Source organism: Lycorma delicatula, chromosome 3 (genome assembly GCF_047948215.1).
Source record: "Lycorma delicatula isolate Av1 chromosome 3, ASM4794821v1, whole genome shotgun sequence".
In the NCBI taxonomy this organism is placed as follows: Eukaryota; Metazoa; Arthropoda; class Insecta; order Hemiptera; family Fulgoridae; genus Lycorma; species Lycorma delicatula.
In genome coordinates this window covers 73,684,625-73,700,995 of record NC_134457.1, presented here as the reverse complement: position 1 = coordinate 73,700,995, position 16,371 = coordinate 73,684,625, and the positions used below count along the sequence as shown (strand labels likewise).

At 28.2% G+C, this 16,371-nt stretch overlaps 1 protein-coding gene across 6 annotated transcripts in view; it reads left to right on the top strand.

Annotated features, from left to right (window-relative positions):
• LOC142321696 (oxysterol-binding protein-related protein 9) overlaps positions 1–16,371 on the top strand; it is a 365,914-nt gene that overhangs the window by 147,697 nt on the left and 201,846 nt on the right. For all 6 annotated transcript variants that reach the window (XM_075359985.1, XM_075359988.1, XM_075359986.1 and 3 more), the window contains one exon: positions 10,358–10,508. In XM_075359985.1, the coding sequence (XP_075216100.1) occupies positions 10,358–10,508 (151 nt within the window). The remainder of the gene's footprint in view (positions 1–10,357; positions 10,509–16,371) is intronic.

The following is a 16,371-nucleotide window of genomic DNA, read 5'->3' as shown; positions in this document are numbered from 1 at the left end:
AAAAATTGTGTTAAAATTTTCTCATTATAACTTAATTTAATATTTAATTTCTGACATTGAATTTATAATGAAACCTATACAGTGTTTCCCACAAGTTGCGGTTGTGAAGGTATGTCTTCATAAAACACTTAAAATTATGAGATCAGAATTTTAAAAGTCTGGTTATGGATTTTGAATAGTTACATAATCTATCAAAAGATCTTCTGAATCATATCTGAAAATGCCTTTTTTTCAGATTGTCTAAAACATCTCAAGCAAATTATCTACAAAGTCTTTAAAGTAGTCAACAAAATAAAACTGAGCAGGTTAAATTTGTATTTGTATTACATGAAAATTTGAAAGCCTGTTTCCAAAATATTGATCGTTAAACAACCTCAGAAAATATTTAATCAGATTATTGGTATAGGAGTATGTTTTAGAAGTTCAGTTCCTTTTCCTCCTTGAAACAATGTTTTTCTGTGAATAATAGCAGTATGCATATAATAGATGAGTACTACAGTAGTAGCATATTTGAACTAAGTATTGTCGATTGTTGAATAATACCAGTTAGATATAAAATAATAGATAAGGTAAACATATTTAAGTGTCAGGTGTGTTTATAAATCTGAATAAAACATAAATCACTGTGGTAATAGTTGTAGTTTTTGGAAACCTTTCTTGTAATTGTTCATAACTTTCTTTCTTTATGAATATCTCTAATTAACCATGTTCTCTTTTGTTTAAAGCTTGAATTGTAAACAGTTAATTGACTAAAACAGTAGCATAGTCCAGGAGTAAAATAGTGAAGTATTAAAACAGTTCATCTACATTAGACTTCTTTAGATAATAAATCCAAGAGATAAGTTTTAATAATGGTTTATTAGATTACATTAAAGAAATATATATTAAAATAAACTTTCGTTCTTATTTCTTAAAGGTAGATTATGTTAAGTTAGTTTAACCTGTTAACTATTTTTTTACAACACATGATTTTTGTAGGTCATTCTTTTCAGTTGATGTATTGAAATTTGTGCTAGAATTAAATGCATTTTTTGATAATGGTTATATTGTGGTAGCCTTTGTAACTAACCTTTGTATGTATAAGAATTCGATCCAAATGAATTCCTTTGCCAATGAATTTAAGCACTTCACTTTGTATCAATTGTTGTTATGTAAAGTTTGTTAAACTTAATTGCTAGCACTTCCAGTCCATTGCTAGTTATATTTTACTAGATCTTGCGTTGTTAACATCTTATGAATTAATTATATGGTGAATGTGTGATGATTGGTGGAACAGATGATTAGTGCTGGCCTTCCCACATGGGAAGTTGATAATTTCAGGATTTGCAGAACTAGTTATATTTTAATGTTGATATTATATGAATCAATCGATGTGTGTTTTGACTACCAATCACCGAGAACACTAAACTTGTACTATTAGTTGAACATATTGCAGGTACTATTTTTAAACCTCATACTTTAATAAATTGAATAAGCTTTATTTTACATTTCTAATATCCCAATATTGATTTTTGTTTTTCCTTTCTACAGGAATATGCATTCACACACTAGATAACAAAAAAATCATTAAATTAATTTATTAACGTAATCCCTTGATATTCAAGGGGAAAGATTTTTTTCTGCTGTTGTAGAAATGGTTGTTGAAATTATGGCTAATAACTTGCATTATCCAGAACTATATAAAATGACTATTTTAAAATGAGGTATTATGAATGGAAGCCAAATGTTATTTTCTGACTGGATGAATGTTTGTGAGTAAAAAGTTGAAGGAAAACGTTAGAGTATTAGTAAGACTTTAGTACGCATTTGTGAAAAAGAAGTTTTGTACTTATTGATGCAGTTGTTTCATTTAGTTTCTAAATTAGAACATGATTTAGTATTAATAACTGAATAGGCCCTTTTAGATTATTTAAGTTCATGGGGAACTTTTTAAATTCCATCCCTTAGAATAGGAATCTGGAATTTAAAAAGTAATGAACAATGCTGATCCCTTATATGGAGATGAAAAAACTAAGAAACAAAAATTACAAATCCTTTTGACTGTTTGACAGAAGATAAACTATCAATCTGTTGGTTCTGTTTAGTTACATTCATTTGCAAAATTTTAATAAGTATTGTAAAAAAATAAGAAAATGAGAGTATGTTTCATGACTATCGAATTTTCCATTTTGTAACTACATTAGGAAATGATTTTTAAGTTTAAGTAAAAATAAAACTAATTAAATACATTTACGTTAATTTACTTTGCACCTAAGAAATTTTATGTTATTATATTGCTTAGAAATGCAACTTCTTTTGTCCTTAATATTGAGGTTGTGCTTTTATGGTTTTAATATTTGTGATAAAATGTTGGACTTATCCCCTGGAAATGTCAAGAGATTACTGAATAACTTAATGTTTGATTTTGAGAATACCAAAACAGAGTTAATGTTGTTATAATTATAATACTATTTCATTGTTCATACTAATTACTTTATTATAATATATTTTCACGAATCTATTTGTGTTTGATACGTTTCAAAATACATCTTGAACAGAAAAAGATGTTTTCATTTTTTCTACCAGATCATTTCAGATCTTCGTAGTGTGGTACAAATTGCTTAGTTAAATGTAAAACTGTTATGTCATTCCTTGTCTTTCTAAAACTGTTAAAAGTAGTTTTTTAATAAAATTGTCTCAAGATGATAATGGCCATTTGAATGTTGATTTGTTAGTGAAGTAGCCTGTTAAATCTGTTCTGATAAATTTTTGCTGATTTGTTATATATACTATTCAAGAGCAGTTCAATTGCCATTGTACAGTATATAAATAGAATTTAATTTTTTAATAAAAAGAGATAATTTTATTTTTTCAATATGCAATTTCAAAACTTTCCATCTGGGTATCATGAATCCCCAGGTAGATATAAAATTTTCATTAAAATTTGAATATATTACTATAGAAAAATACTATTTTATTTGATTAATTATTAATTCTTTAATATTAAATAGAAATATATTGACTGGTTTCATATATATATTTTAATTTATTTATTTATATTTTATCATTATTTTAAATTATTTAAAAATGTTTGTATCATAGAAATTTATTTTAATATTCTTTACAATTAATTATAACCTATTATAATGTTCATTTAAATAAAGATGTTAAAATTTGTTTTTTCTTATCACCTGTTTTTCTAACCGTAAAATTTTATATTGTAATGATAATAAAAATATTTTTATTTTTGTGTTTTTAAAGTTTGAAAAGAAAATTTTGTTTTGGTGAACTTTTAATTTTATTTTATCTATAAGAATGGTTAAAAAACTTTTAGAAAAGGGTAAAAGCAAGTGCATTGTGTAGTTTAAACTGTAAAGTTTCTTCAGATTAATACTTGTGTTATTCATTTTATAAAATGTCACTAACTAAAATTAAAGATTTTTGTTTAAACATATTAAAGAGTTCTGGTAAGTAAATGTGATAAATGAAATAATTCAGTTTTTCTATTCAACCTAATGTAAAACTGTAATGTATAATCCAGCTTTACAGTAATTTTCGAAACTGACTGGTAAAGTCAGCCACTGATAGGTAACATCATTTAGTTAGTTAATCCCAATGTTGTTTAGCCTTGATGATGTATGGAAACCAATCTGTTAAATACAGTTTAGTCTGTTGACATTTTATCCTACTCTACACCCTTCAGATTCCCAGATTCCAGGATGCTACCTCCTAAGACATTCCAAATTTTTCAGAAAAACTGTTTACGAAGAGTACAGTCTTACCAAGGATCATTTTTTGTATGATACAGTGATATTATTTTTATCTTAATAAGATTGTCTCTGGGAAATCCACATTTCCATAATTTTCAACCAATAACTTTGTACTTTTTTTACAAGGTTACTATTTGTTTGTTTACTTATATTTATGTGTACATTAGATTAAATTATTTGTATATGTGTTGTTTTCTCTTCTTCCAATATTCTTTCATTCTTTCTGAGATGGCTTCCCTCCTTTTTACCAACATCTTGAATCCCCCTTTGGCTGAGACTTTTTCTTGAATTGCTTGGTCTACGTTTTTCAATGTTTTTATTTTTTGTCTTGGTGATGTTTTCATTTATCTTTAGTTGTTTACTATATATTGTTTATTTATTTATTTATTTATTTTTTTTTAATAAAGTTATCATACCTGATAACTTTAAAAGAGGTTCCATGAAAAAAACATAAAAGTCCTTGTTTTAAACTTATTTTACAAAAACAGTGTTCATTTAATGTTTTATTATAATTTGTCATTGCCCACAAAGTATTTGGAATCTTGGATTCCATTCTTAGAAACTTCTTTAAGTGGCAATTCTGTGATTAGTGCAGAATGGTCCCTTCTGACTGAATCCTGCAGATTATAATGGATATCTATGCATTTTCTTTTTATTGTTTGGCCTTTCAAAATAAATTTCTACCGGTATTACAATCAAATCAAGAAAACCCTTCCAATATATATTTTCCTTTATTCAAATATCATTATTAACAATATCAAGACTTATGGAAATGTTTTGCCATAACTTATAGTTATGGCAACTGAGTTTTTTCTCAATCTGGTTTTTCAGGCAGCAGCAGTCTCTGCTAGTGATTATTTTTAAATGAGTAGTTTATAATGTTTAAGCTATTTGATGATGGATATTTTGAAATAGCTATTATGTACATGTTATACAAACTTACAAATGTTGCTATTGCTGGATGGGGAAAAAAATGATGCTGGTTATAACATTATGAAAGTACCAACTAATGAAATTTTCCTTTCGTGATTTAATTTTTCAAACAAAACATCCTGATGTAGAAATTTTTTCAGGCTTTTGTATTTTACAGAACATATTTGAGGAAGAACAAAAAACCTTTTTTGTTGGGTTTAGATTTCTTGTTACGAGTATACTGTTTTATTGATTTGAGAAAATAAAAATGAGCTAGGCATTATAAACATACAACCTACTGTGCATAAAGAAAATGTTTTTGCATTAAAATACAAAAATACTTGTACACAAAAATGTAATGTTTTAGCTGCTTTCAAACATGTGATTCCTGCACTTTTTTAAAATCTGTTTTCTGTTGGTTTTGTCTCTGTATTGTACTTTTTCCTTAACATCCATTTTACCTAGGTTTTTTGGGCTTATCTGGGATACTTTTTTTCAGTTGAATATACTTTCTGATGCTAACTAAACTATAACTTCAGTAACTCTTGGTGTGAATGAATCGTTAATAGGAGAGATGGTTCAAAAGTAAGGGCTGATTTTAGGGGCTGAAATAAGGGGCTGAAATAAGGGCAAAAATGAGAACAGTTGAAAAAATGAAAAATTTATTAATGGTTTCAAATAAAATACTTAACTTATTGCTTTATTTTCTACATAGTCACCATTTTGTTTAAAACACTTGATATCTTGAAACAAGCATCTTCAAAACCACTGCATAAACTTCCACTGCCTGGTATTGTAGCAAGTTTTGCATCAAAATTTTCAACTCTTTATTTTCCTTGAACCATTGAGACACAGGCCAGGTTTTGAGGTATAGGAACAAATGGTAGTCACTGCGTGCGAGGTCATACTTTAAGGGATGATAAAAAATCTCCCATCTGAATTTTTGAATTGTTTCTTTTGTGCATGCAGCCACGTATGGAGATGTATTATTGTGAAGAAGAATAATTCCTGATTTTTACTTTTGTTAATGTTGGTTTTGAATGGCACGACGCAGTACAGAAATTGCTTCACAGTAGACTTGTGATGAGATGGATGTCCCAGTTTCCATGAAATCAATCAAAGGGCACACCCTTTTGGTCCCAGAATACATTTGCTGTGATTTTCCTTCCAGATTGAACTTATTTTAATGTTTTCGGTTAGGTGATCTAGAACGATGCCATTCCATGGATTGTAGTTTTGTCTCAGCATTCATATATGAAATCCACATTTTGTCACCACTGATGATATGTGAAAAAATTTGTCTCCCTTATGGTTAAAGTGGTCAAGAAAAGCATGTGTAGATGTCATTCTGTGATTGTTGTTAGTATGTGTTAACATTTTTGTCACCTGTTTTGCACACCGTTTGTTACTGTGGTGTCAGACATGATTCCAGCAATGTTGGCATTGAAACTTATGAAATTGTAGAGAAAGTTTACTAATTGTAAAGCAACAATTTTCTCTTACTATTGAATTTACATGTTTACAATGAGATTGTCAGTTTAGACATTAGGTCTGCCACTTTTCTATTTGTCATGAACATTTGAACGTCTTCCTTAAATTCTCAACATTATTGATTCACTTTTCTTCCTTTATTCATTACTGTAGGCCCATATGTTTCACACAATTGACGGTGAATTTCAGCAGAATTATGCCCTGTTTCATTTAGAAATCTAATTACTGATCAAATTTCACAACTAGTGAGATTTGTTATTACTGCACTTATCTTAAAATACAGTTTCAAAAGGCAAAACAACAATGGGCTGACAGTTAATGCCCAACAAACCACTTAAAGATACTGCAAATGCATGAACCAGTCAGTGTTGCTATTTATAACTCATTAGTCCTTACTTTTGAACTGTGCCTCATATTTATTAAACTAATCATATCTGATGTGTTTTAAATTACGTTAATGTTAATATATGAGGGACATTCAATAATTAAAGAGAAAAATTGATGTAGAAATGTGACCGTTTGTAGGAGGAGTTTTGTACTATCGTGACTTTAGGGTGGCATCACTGGGATGAGCTGAGAACAGTTGATGAATAAAAATTGTTTTGTTTATAACTTCAATATTGCATTTAACAATGGTGTGTCCGCTTGAAGTTTCCACATTAGTTGAACAGCATTCAATGATCAGTTTTTTGCTTTCTGAAGGTGAAAAACTGGCTAAAATCTTTTCCTCTATGATTTTACAGTATGGTGAAAGTTGTATGAACCGTGGAAATTTTTATAATTGGGTAGAATAGTTAAAAAATGGTTGAACCTCAGTAATTGACGAGCAGTGTCCTGGCCGGCCAGTTGAAGTGTCAACTCCTTTGCTTGAAATCTGCTTTGACGACATTATTCGTGAAGACCAATGTATTCAGTTGAACATATAGCAAAAACAGTTGCAGTAAGTGTTGGCACAATTCATAACGCTATCAGCAACAATTATAGCAAAACAAGTGCAAGGTGAGTCCTGAAAGAATTAATGCAATACAAGGAAACAAGACTCAAAGTGTGTACTGATTTGAAAGAATGGTAAAAAAGGGAAGCTGACCCTTTTCTAAACAAGATTTTAACGTGTGATGAAACTTGGGTTCACAGTTTTTAACTAGAGTCCAAAAGACAAAGCATGGAATAGAAGCACACCAGCTCACCTGTCCGAAAGAAATTCAGAACACAAGTATCAGCAGGAAAAGTCATGTTGACTTTCTTTTGGGATGCCCAAAGTGTTGTCTTCTGTGATTATTTGGAAAATTGCATTATGTTGAAAAGTAGTAAAAGTTTCATTTTGTAAAAATACACAGTTTTTTCTACATAAATTTATTTCTTTAATTGTTGAATGTCCCTTGTACTTGGGTAACTGAATGTTAATACAATTAAGCTGTATTAATAAACATGTAAAAATGAGTTGTATAATGAATGAATGTGTTGTATGATTATGAATTAAAATTTATTAACATGATGAAATGGAATACCATTTGAAAATATTTAAAAAATAAAAAGTTGAGTTTTGAATGATGTAAATAAGTGCTTTCCTTTTGTGGTTTAATGTCAATACCTATTCGTCACTACCTATATTTAACATTAGTTGGATTAAATACTACTAGTCAGATTTTAATGCTGTCAGCCACTTATTTCTGTCTCTAGCTGCAATATATATGTTGTTGGTTTCTGATAACAATATACCCTATTTTTAGTAAATCTAAGATGTGATGCAATTTTATATAATTTTATTAACAAAGAGTATAGTGTACCAGATATCACATGATATTTGTGTTCTCATTCTCATATGATATGACACACATAAGAGTATAAACAAATATTTTCTGGGAGTTGTGTAAACATGTAAATTTTATGAGATTTATAATTACATAGTAGCTTGAATAATTCATTGTTTTCATAATTACCTTTTGGAATACTTGATGGACTCTTCATGTTATTCAAAGTTTTAACTCTCCATAAGATTTTTTTTAATGTTAAAAATTTCTTAAAAATTTTTATCCATTACAGTTTTTTTAAATATAGCTTACTTAACATTATGTTAAATAAAATTTAATATTCTGATGTAAAATTATAATTGGATAACATTTTTTTTTCTTTTCTTTTTAAACAAATAAATAATGAATACAATTCCACTAACTTCTATAATGCACTGGTAACACTTTGGCCTTTCATTTGAAGATTGTTGGTTAAAATTTTAGTCAGGCTTGGTATTTTTTACGTGCTAAAAATTCCATCTATTATTATAGATAAAGTAATTTGAGTCTAGTACCTTGAATTATTTGAGAGGTTGAATAAATAATTTTTATTTAAACAGGTTTTTCATTTATTTTCATTATTCATGAACTGTAGTTTTATTTGTTGCGTGCTGAGTTTTCTTTGCTGTTGGTAGTTTATTAAATTTTTAGACATTTAACAGAAGTTTTTTATTGCAGGGTAGGTTTTCTTGAGAACAAAATTGCTTTTTTTTAAATGTCTAAAAGAAAATTTTATAAATTTAAAGTTAGTGATTGCCAAAATTGCCCCTTTCTTTTGTAATATATTAATTAAAACCCATCTACATTTTACACATTGAAGAAAATCATCTATTGATTTATAGAAAATTGTCAGTGTTAGTAATTTACAAATAATTGATGCTGTACATTTTTCAAGTATCAGTATGAAGCTATAAAAAAAATTAAAATATCACTTGAATGATTATCTTATTATCTAATATGATTAAGTTAATAATATTAATATGATCAGTTATTAAATAACTGAAATAGTAGCTAAAATCAGAAAATTGACCATGAGTGTGCTGTAACAACACCTGTTCCTGAGTATTCAGATTTCAGTTAAAGAAAAGTGAAAATTTAGTTGGCCATGTTAATGAAAAAAATTTGGTGATGTAAGATAAGAAGTTTTAAAAAGGTGTTAGTATTGTACTGTGTTTTTTACACTTAAAAAAAATTTCCGGTTGTGATATTGAAGGTAAAACAGTTTTTAATTTTATTTGTATTAATTCCTTAGATTTTTGTTAATTTATTTTATATTTTTTATTATTTTTTCTATTTATGAGTATGGATTTCACTTTTGAGAATTTATTTTTTATTGTTCAAAATATACATTGGTATTCATATATACAGTTAAACCTTGACAATTTGAAACTCTATTAAAAAAAATACTTATTCAACATTTATTTCCCTTTCCTTTCATAAAGTATAATCGCTTCAAATAAAAAAAATAAATAGCAACTCAAACTTTTTAAAGCCATAACATAATATCCAATTTGATTTAAATATAAATAGAATAAGCAAATTATTAATAAACTACCAGAATAATGCCTTATAATTTACAAAATAATTAATTTACTCTGATTTGTGCATGGGGGACTGCTTTTTTGAAGAAAACTGTGGAGAATAAAATTCTTGTGTTGGGCTTGATTCATTACCAACTCCCCAAAGGTTTATTAATAAATGTTCCTTATTATCTCTGCTTTTGTTTTTAACATGTGATATGCATCTCTGATTCATTTTGATTTTTAGTACATATGTATAGTGTATTAAAAAGTACTGTACACAGTATCTGTTCAGTTAAATTTATTAATCTTTTTTGGTTTATTTAATTTATTTTGTTTCATTGTCTTATATATTTATTGTAGAATAATATACAGCATTTATTGTATTTTAGTGCATGATTATTGAAATTTGTCGATTTGAATACACACGTGACTAAATCATAGAAATTAGGAGTAGAAGAATAGAATCTTCCCAAGGAGTAAAATTAAAATCTGAAATTAGAAATTTGTCTCTACATTCTATATTATACTGTTCGATTTTGTCTATTCCAAATATTACAAAGTTGGAAAAAAATTATTTCCTCAAAAATATGCCTGTTGAAGCATCACTACTGAAACAGGTGATCTGTTTTATATTAAACACAAAAATATATATTAATTTTGCCCTTTCCTGATTTAACTTAGCTTTGTAACATAAAAAAATATCAGGGGATACCATCAGAAATCTTGATTTATTGTCGTTTCAGAGTTCAATATATATATATATATATATATATATCTTTTTATTATATATGTATACATTATGTATATATATGTATATGTACAGCGTATATAGTTTGGACTTCCTTAATAACCTTTCTTGGATTTATTGTATTTTATTTTTTTATGTTTGCAGTTATAGATCCTCTTCCTCATCATAGCAATTTAATGCCAAATCTAACAGTACCAGATACATCATACTCAAGCTCTGAAGAGGAGGACTTTTATGATTGTAATGATAACAGTGAATTAAATACACCGACTGCAGCATCTCCTCCTGCTAGAAGGTAGGATAACTTTTTTATTTTTATTTTTAAGGATTTTTTTTCTTTGCTGGTGTAAAAAAAAAAAAAAAATAGTAATATTTTCTTTTAATGTTTGTGCAAAAATGTGAATAATTTGTTTTATTTATACTGCTTGTGAATGTAATTTATTATTTTTTTCACTACTCATATGTATTTTTTTTTCTTTTAAATATGTTTCTGTTTATTGTTGAAAATATAAAGTGAATGTTTTTCCACGGTAAACCATATTGATTACTCAACCTTACTGCCAAGAAGGACTACTATTATCTGTTTTATGTACAGTTCCCATAGCATTATATCTTCTTACACGTCTCTGTCTCTCTATTAGAAATATCTCTGTTAGAATTAATATTATTTATGACAAATATTAGGAGAGGAAAACATTTTTTTTTTAAGTGAACATCATGATGGTACTGAGACTAAATATCTGAATTTCCATTTGTAATTTCTGCCTACCTGTATGTTTAGCATCAATTACACTGCCTCTGTTTCTATGGGATTCAACTTATTGCAGAATTGATTTTCGAGAAGCACACCCACCAAACGTAGTGCGAAACCTTCTTTGAGCAGTGATAACTGAATAATTGCTAGCAAAATAAAATTCCACAATTGCTGCTCGCTGTGGTGTATTCCACCTTTCCATGTTACACCACTAAATTATGCAAATGTTGGTTTTTATCTTCACCTAAAAAGAAACAGAAAAAAACAAATTAGTACCACAAAACATTCAATGTAAATGTGATTATTAATTAATTGTCACCCGGTATATCATCTTTAATGGCATTGTTTTTTTTTGTTTTAAATTCTTTTGGTTATAACTAAATGAAATCTTCAGAAGTATTAAAAACACTATATTTTATATGTGGGTGTTGAAGTAGTGTTATACAACTTTGATCAGCAGCCGAGCTAATTTGTCCAGCTCAAGAATAATTCCAAGTAATTATTTTTAGAAAAACATGAACAAAATGTTAATTTTCTGTTTCTCAAAAATTGGAGTTAGTTGAAATAATTGATGCCAAATCACCTTATAACTGTTCCATTTATAGTATGGTTAACATTAAACTCAAATATAATTTTAAAAAGGTAGACAAATTAAAAAAAAACATATTTTTCAATAAAAATATTGTATAAAACCAAATGAGAAACAAGTATCTAAACATTATGTTCAGAGTATATATAACCGCTAACTGTGTTTTTATCAAACAATCGGTTTTTAAACGCTCAGTAAAATTGAAAATAGAAACAGAAAATTATTCAATATTGTATTACAATTTTTCATTTTAGTTTATATAAGTTACAGTGGTTAGTGGCATGTGATTGATGGAAAATTATAAAACCTATACATTAAAAAGAAACAGTGAGGTAAACTGGGATTTATGTAGTATGTTGCTACATATCTAAGGATTAACAGGAAGGGGTTCATTAATTTTTTGATTGACACTATCTGGCCTTGCCTTTCACCATGTCAAGAGCTGTTTTCTTTGGAAGTAATTATATCTAATATATGTGTATATATATATTCAATACCTGTGATGAATGATGTGTATATATATATTCAATACCTGTGATGAATGCAGTGAAGATATCAGTATGTTGAGCCATATTTCAGGGCACTTGGCTTGCTGGTATGCTTCAGAAAATTCTGGTCAGTGAAAAAGGCAGCAGGAAACCGCTTCCCACTCATTTTCTCAGAATGAGATATTCTTTACTATTTTTTGGAGTGACTCATTTTGCTGAGAACTGCTTAGTTTTGACACCTAACAGACATTTTGTAAACAATGTATTTGATGGGTGGGACTTTTATTTTGATTTTATGATTAGGTTCAATCTTGCAATAAAATGATTTAGATGCAGTCAATTATTTACCATAAATGTGGTAGGCAATTTAGTTTTATAGAACTCCATGTTGTTAATTTTGATATAAACTGTGACACTTTTATTAAATTGGTTCCTCTTCTGCTTATTAGCATCAAGGTTATAAGAAATTTCAAAGCAATTCTTATGTTAAATCTTTGTCTCCAGCATCTTAATCTTAATTTAATTTCTGCTTTCTTCCTCTTACTGCATTTTATTTCATAGGCGTGTCTTGCACGTAAGATGTTGAAGTTGACTAAGAGTATTCTTTTTATATGAATACCTATATTGTTGTGTCATTTATTTTTTTTAGTAATACTTATATTTGACATTGATGCACCACTCTTCCAAATGCCAGAGCTGAAGCTTCCCCCAGGTAAGCTCTGTGAGAGTCCTTTAAAACTTAAAAATGTTAAATACTTGCTTGATTAATAAATAAAAGGTGGTATGCAGTTTTTGAAATTCTGATTAACTACAGGTTCACTTACCAGGATTCTAGGAACTAAGACTCTAATGAGTTTAAATAAAGAGAGATAGTTTGTGGAGAGATTTTTTTGCATACATAAGTCAAAGAATTACTTATTGTACAAAAAACTTGTGCACATTGAGTATGTTCATTTTCAGTGTTGTTAGTGTTATTATGTATTCTGATCTATGTTGCATATCCTTGAATAAAGATTAAAAAATCAATTTCAGTAGTAATTAAAGAACATTTATTTTGGTGGAATTATTTTTTTTTGTGATTCTAGTTAGGTATGAGATGCCCGATTGATTTTTTTTATTAAATCTTGGCAAAGGCGAATGAAATGTATGTCAATCGTTGTAGGTGCATTGCTGGTGGGGTTAGATGAAATGTCAGGAAGTTTTTTATTACGTGTATTAAGCTTAAATATCAAGTGCAAAATAGGAGACTGGCCAAGTTAGCTACCTTTGCATCGTGCATATTGAAATTTGTTTTTCAATATACTTTTTGACCGATGTGCTTGAAGTTTAATTCAGTTAAAATTGAACATCATATTTGAACAACATATTTTATGGTTTTGCCTTTTTGCAGTTAATAAATTTTTTGTAACCTATTTCATTTATTAATGTTAAAGCTTTTTTATTTAATTTTTTTTCATTTCATTTATCTGTTGTACTTTTTGGATAAAAAAAGGAACCGCCTAAGTGTTATCCTGCATGGAACAATTATTTTAAGCCTATTGTAATAATTTGAAGTATAAATACATTATAATAATATAATATAATTTACATTAATAATAAATTAAACATGAATTTATAATGTCAAATATGAAGACTAATAAATCAAATTACTATGAAATAAATAATTCAGAGAGGGTTAATGAAAATGGTTTAAGTACACAATTACAGATACCTTAAATGAAGTTGCTGTAAATTCAGGGTTTTTTAAGTCGCTGACATATTGTTTCTGTAAAAGAAAATGTTTTAATCTTATTTTAAATAAATTGATGGGATGATCCTTTAGATGGCTTAATAATTTATTGAAAATAAAAACTGAAGCATAATAAAGTCATAAGCTGAATTATTGTTTAAATTGTATGAAAACATTTTTTTTTGAATTTTGATAAGTAATAGTATTTACCATAATTGAAAAAAACTTGTATTAGGAGAGTTACACCTTCTGAACTATTTTTAAGAAAAAGTGAGTTTTTTACCTTATTAACTGACCTGGCAATGCTTCACTATTGCTGGATTTGAGTATATATACAGATTAAATGAACACAATTGAAAGTTTGATAAAACATTAAAAAACTGAATATTACAGAACTTCACAAAATTTAATCTTTTACTTTTTTAAAAGTCAGAATGTAAATAAATCCAGTTGTCAAAACAACAGCATTACATATTGAATATAATTCAAACTACTCTCTAAACACAGTAGTTGGTTCAAAATACCCCTAACTGTTTTTCTACTGGTGAAATCAAGGATTTCAATAGCTTTAAAGGTAGCTACAAAAAAAAAAGGTTTTTGAATGGTCAAAAAACCTTCTCTGGACATTTTTGACCATTTTGCAAAAAAACCTGCATAAATCGATCCAGTAGTTTTCTAGTTTATAGAAGACACATACAAACATTGCCTTTCATATATATATATATATATATATATATATGTGGGTAAAAGCTTGTTTTTTATCGTTTTCTGTATTTTTGTGTTGGAGTTATTTGAAGGAAAGTGATAGGAATTGCAGAAAATTTGGGTAACTGCTGCTCATTTTTCTGCGGTGATTTAGACTGAATTTGCTGTTTGATATGCTGTCGTGGCATACATATTGCATTGTACTTACTGGTACTTATAGTTTAGGCTTATTAGTGGTGACAGGCGCAGGATCTTCTATCATCTGTGTGCAGGCTTGTAGCTTAGTTCCTGAGGGCTACGTGGTAGTATTAGGTGTCTAATGTCTTCTTTGAAGGCAAAATTTTACTGGGGCGGACTGAGCACTGTGGAATGTGATCAGTTTGAGGGCAAGAAGAAGACCTCCGATTAAGCCACACTTGGCTAGGAACAGAGGGGTTGGTGTAGCAACCAGCCACGCTACGAGGTGGGATCTTCACCCCTCGGGGAGAAATCGAGATGCACATTTTTCTGTTTCATTGGTGGTGCAATTCTAATGTTCTATAACTTTCTTATGTAATAGTTAGTATTTGATATTGCTATTAACAAATGTATTTGATATCTTAAAAAAGGGTATATGTGCACACATGCTGAAAGTAAAAAAATAAAATAAAATATGTTTTGGTTAACTATAAAGAAAAATACACTAATCATAATTTCTGTGAAGACTTTTTCCGTTGTAGATTTCTATGGCAGGGTAGTAGCATCAGCCTTTTATCCAGAAGATCTAATTTTCAAGTCCTAGTCAAGTTTGAAATTTTATGAATCACTTTATGTTTAATTAAAAGAAGTACGTTGATTTTACTTAGTTTTTTAAATATATAAAATTCCTTTTATAAAAAATTAATAGAAATTGTCCATATTGTATTATGTAACCTTTTTGTTTAAGTAGTTAAAGCTAAGATCTTCTCTTCTTATATTTGGAGTTGGGGATGAGACTTATATGATGACAAAGTTAATTAGTTTGAAATTACTACTATACACTCAAGAAAATTTCAAGCTTTGTTTTAATATTTACTAATAGCCAATTGCCTCTTGATAGTGAGTGATAGGTGATTGTATAGTTGCATTTAGAACCAGGAGTCACATTCCACACATGTTGTAATATATATATATATATATATATATATATATGCAAAACATATTGCAACATTAAGTTGTATTATAATAATTTATTAAACTGATTTCTAAGATGTAAGTTGTATTTGTTTTATTTTAATATTCTGCTGAAGAAAGTATTTAAACTGCATGTGGTGTGAAGTGAGGTATTACCTGTAGGTATTTCCTGTATGAGGTATAAAGTGGTTAAATTGATAAAATAATTTTAATTGCTAGTAGTTATGAAACTACATTATTACACTACATTGCATGTAGTGTCAGAAAGGTACTCTTTAACATGTTTTTTGTGGAGTGGAATAGTTGATGGTGACAAAACTAGGATAATAGGAAAAGAAAAAATTTATAACAAAATGTTGTAAATAGATGAAATAGATCGGTAGGATTAAGTAAATAAAGCTGGTTAAGATATCCTTATGTAGTTAATTTGATCATGTGTATAAGATAAAAACTGTGGAGTAAGACATAGATTTAAATTTATAAACCACATAATTGAGAGTGAAGGGTGTACCGGTTATGTTATGCTTTATACTATTATGTATCACACATATGTCCAAGTTTAAATACTCCCTTCAGCAGAATATTAAAAAAAACAAAACAAATACAACTTGTGTTATAATATTTTGTTGCACGTATCTGCATTGCATTGTGTCTGGAATGGGACTCCTGGTTCTAAATGCAACTTTAAAGGTTACAGAATAGAAAAAGAATGAGAACAGTAATGACTGAAGAAGAAAACTT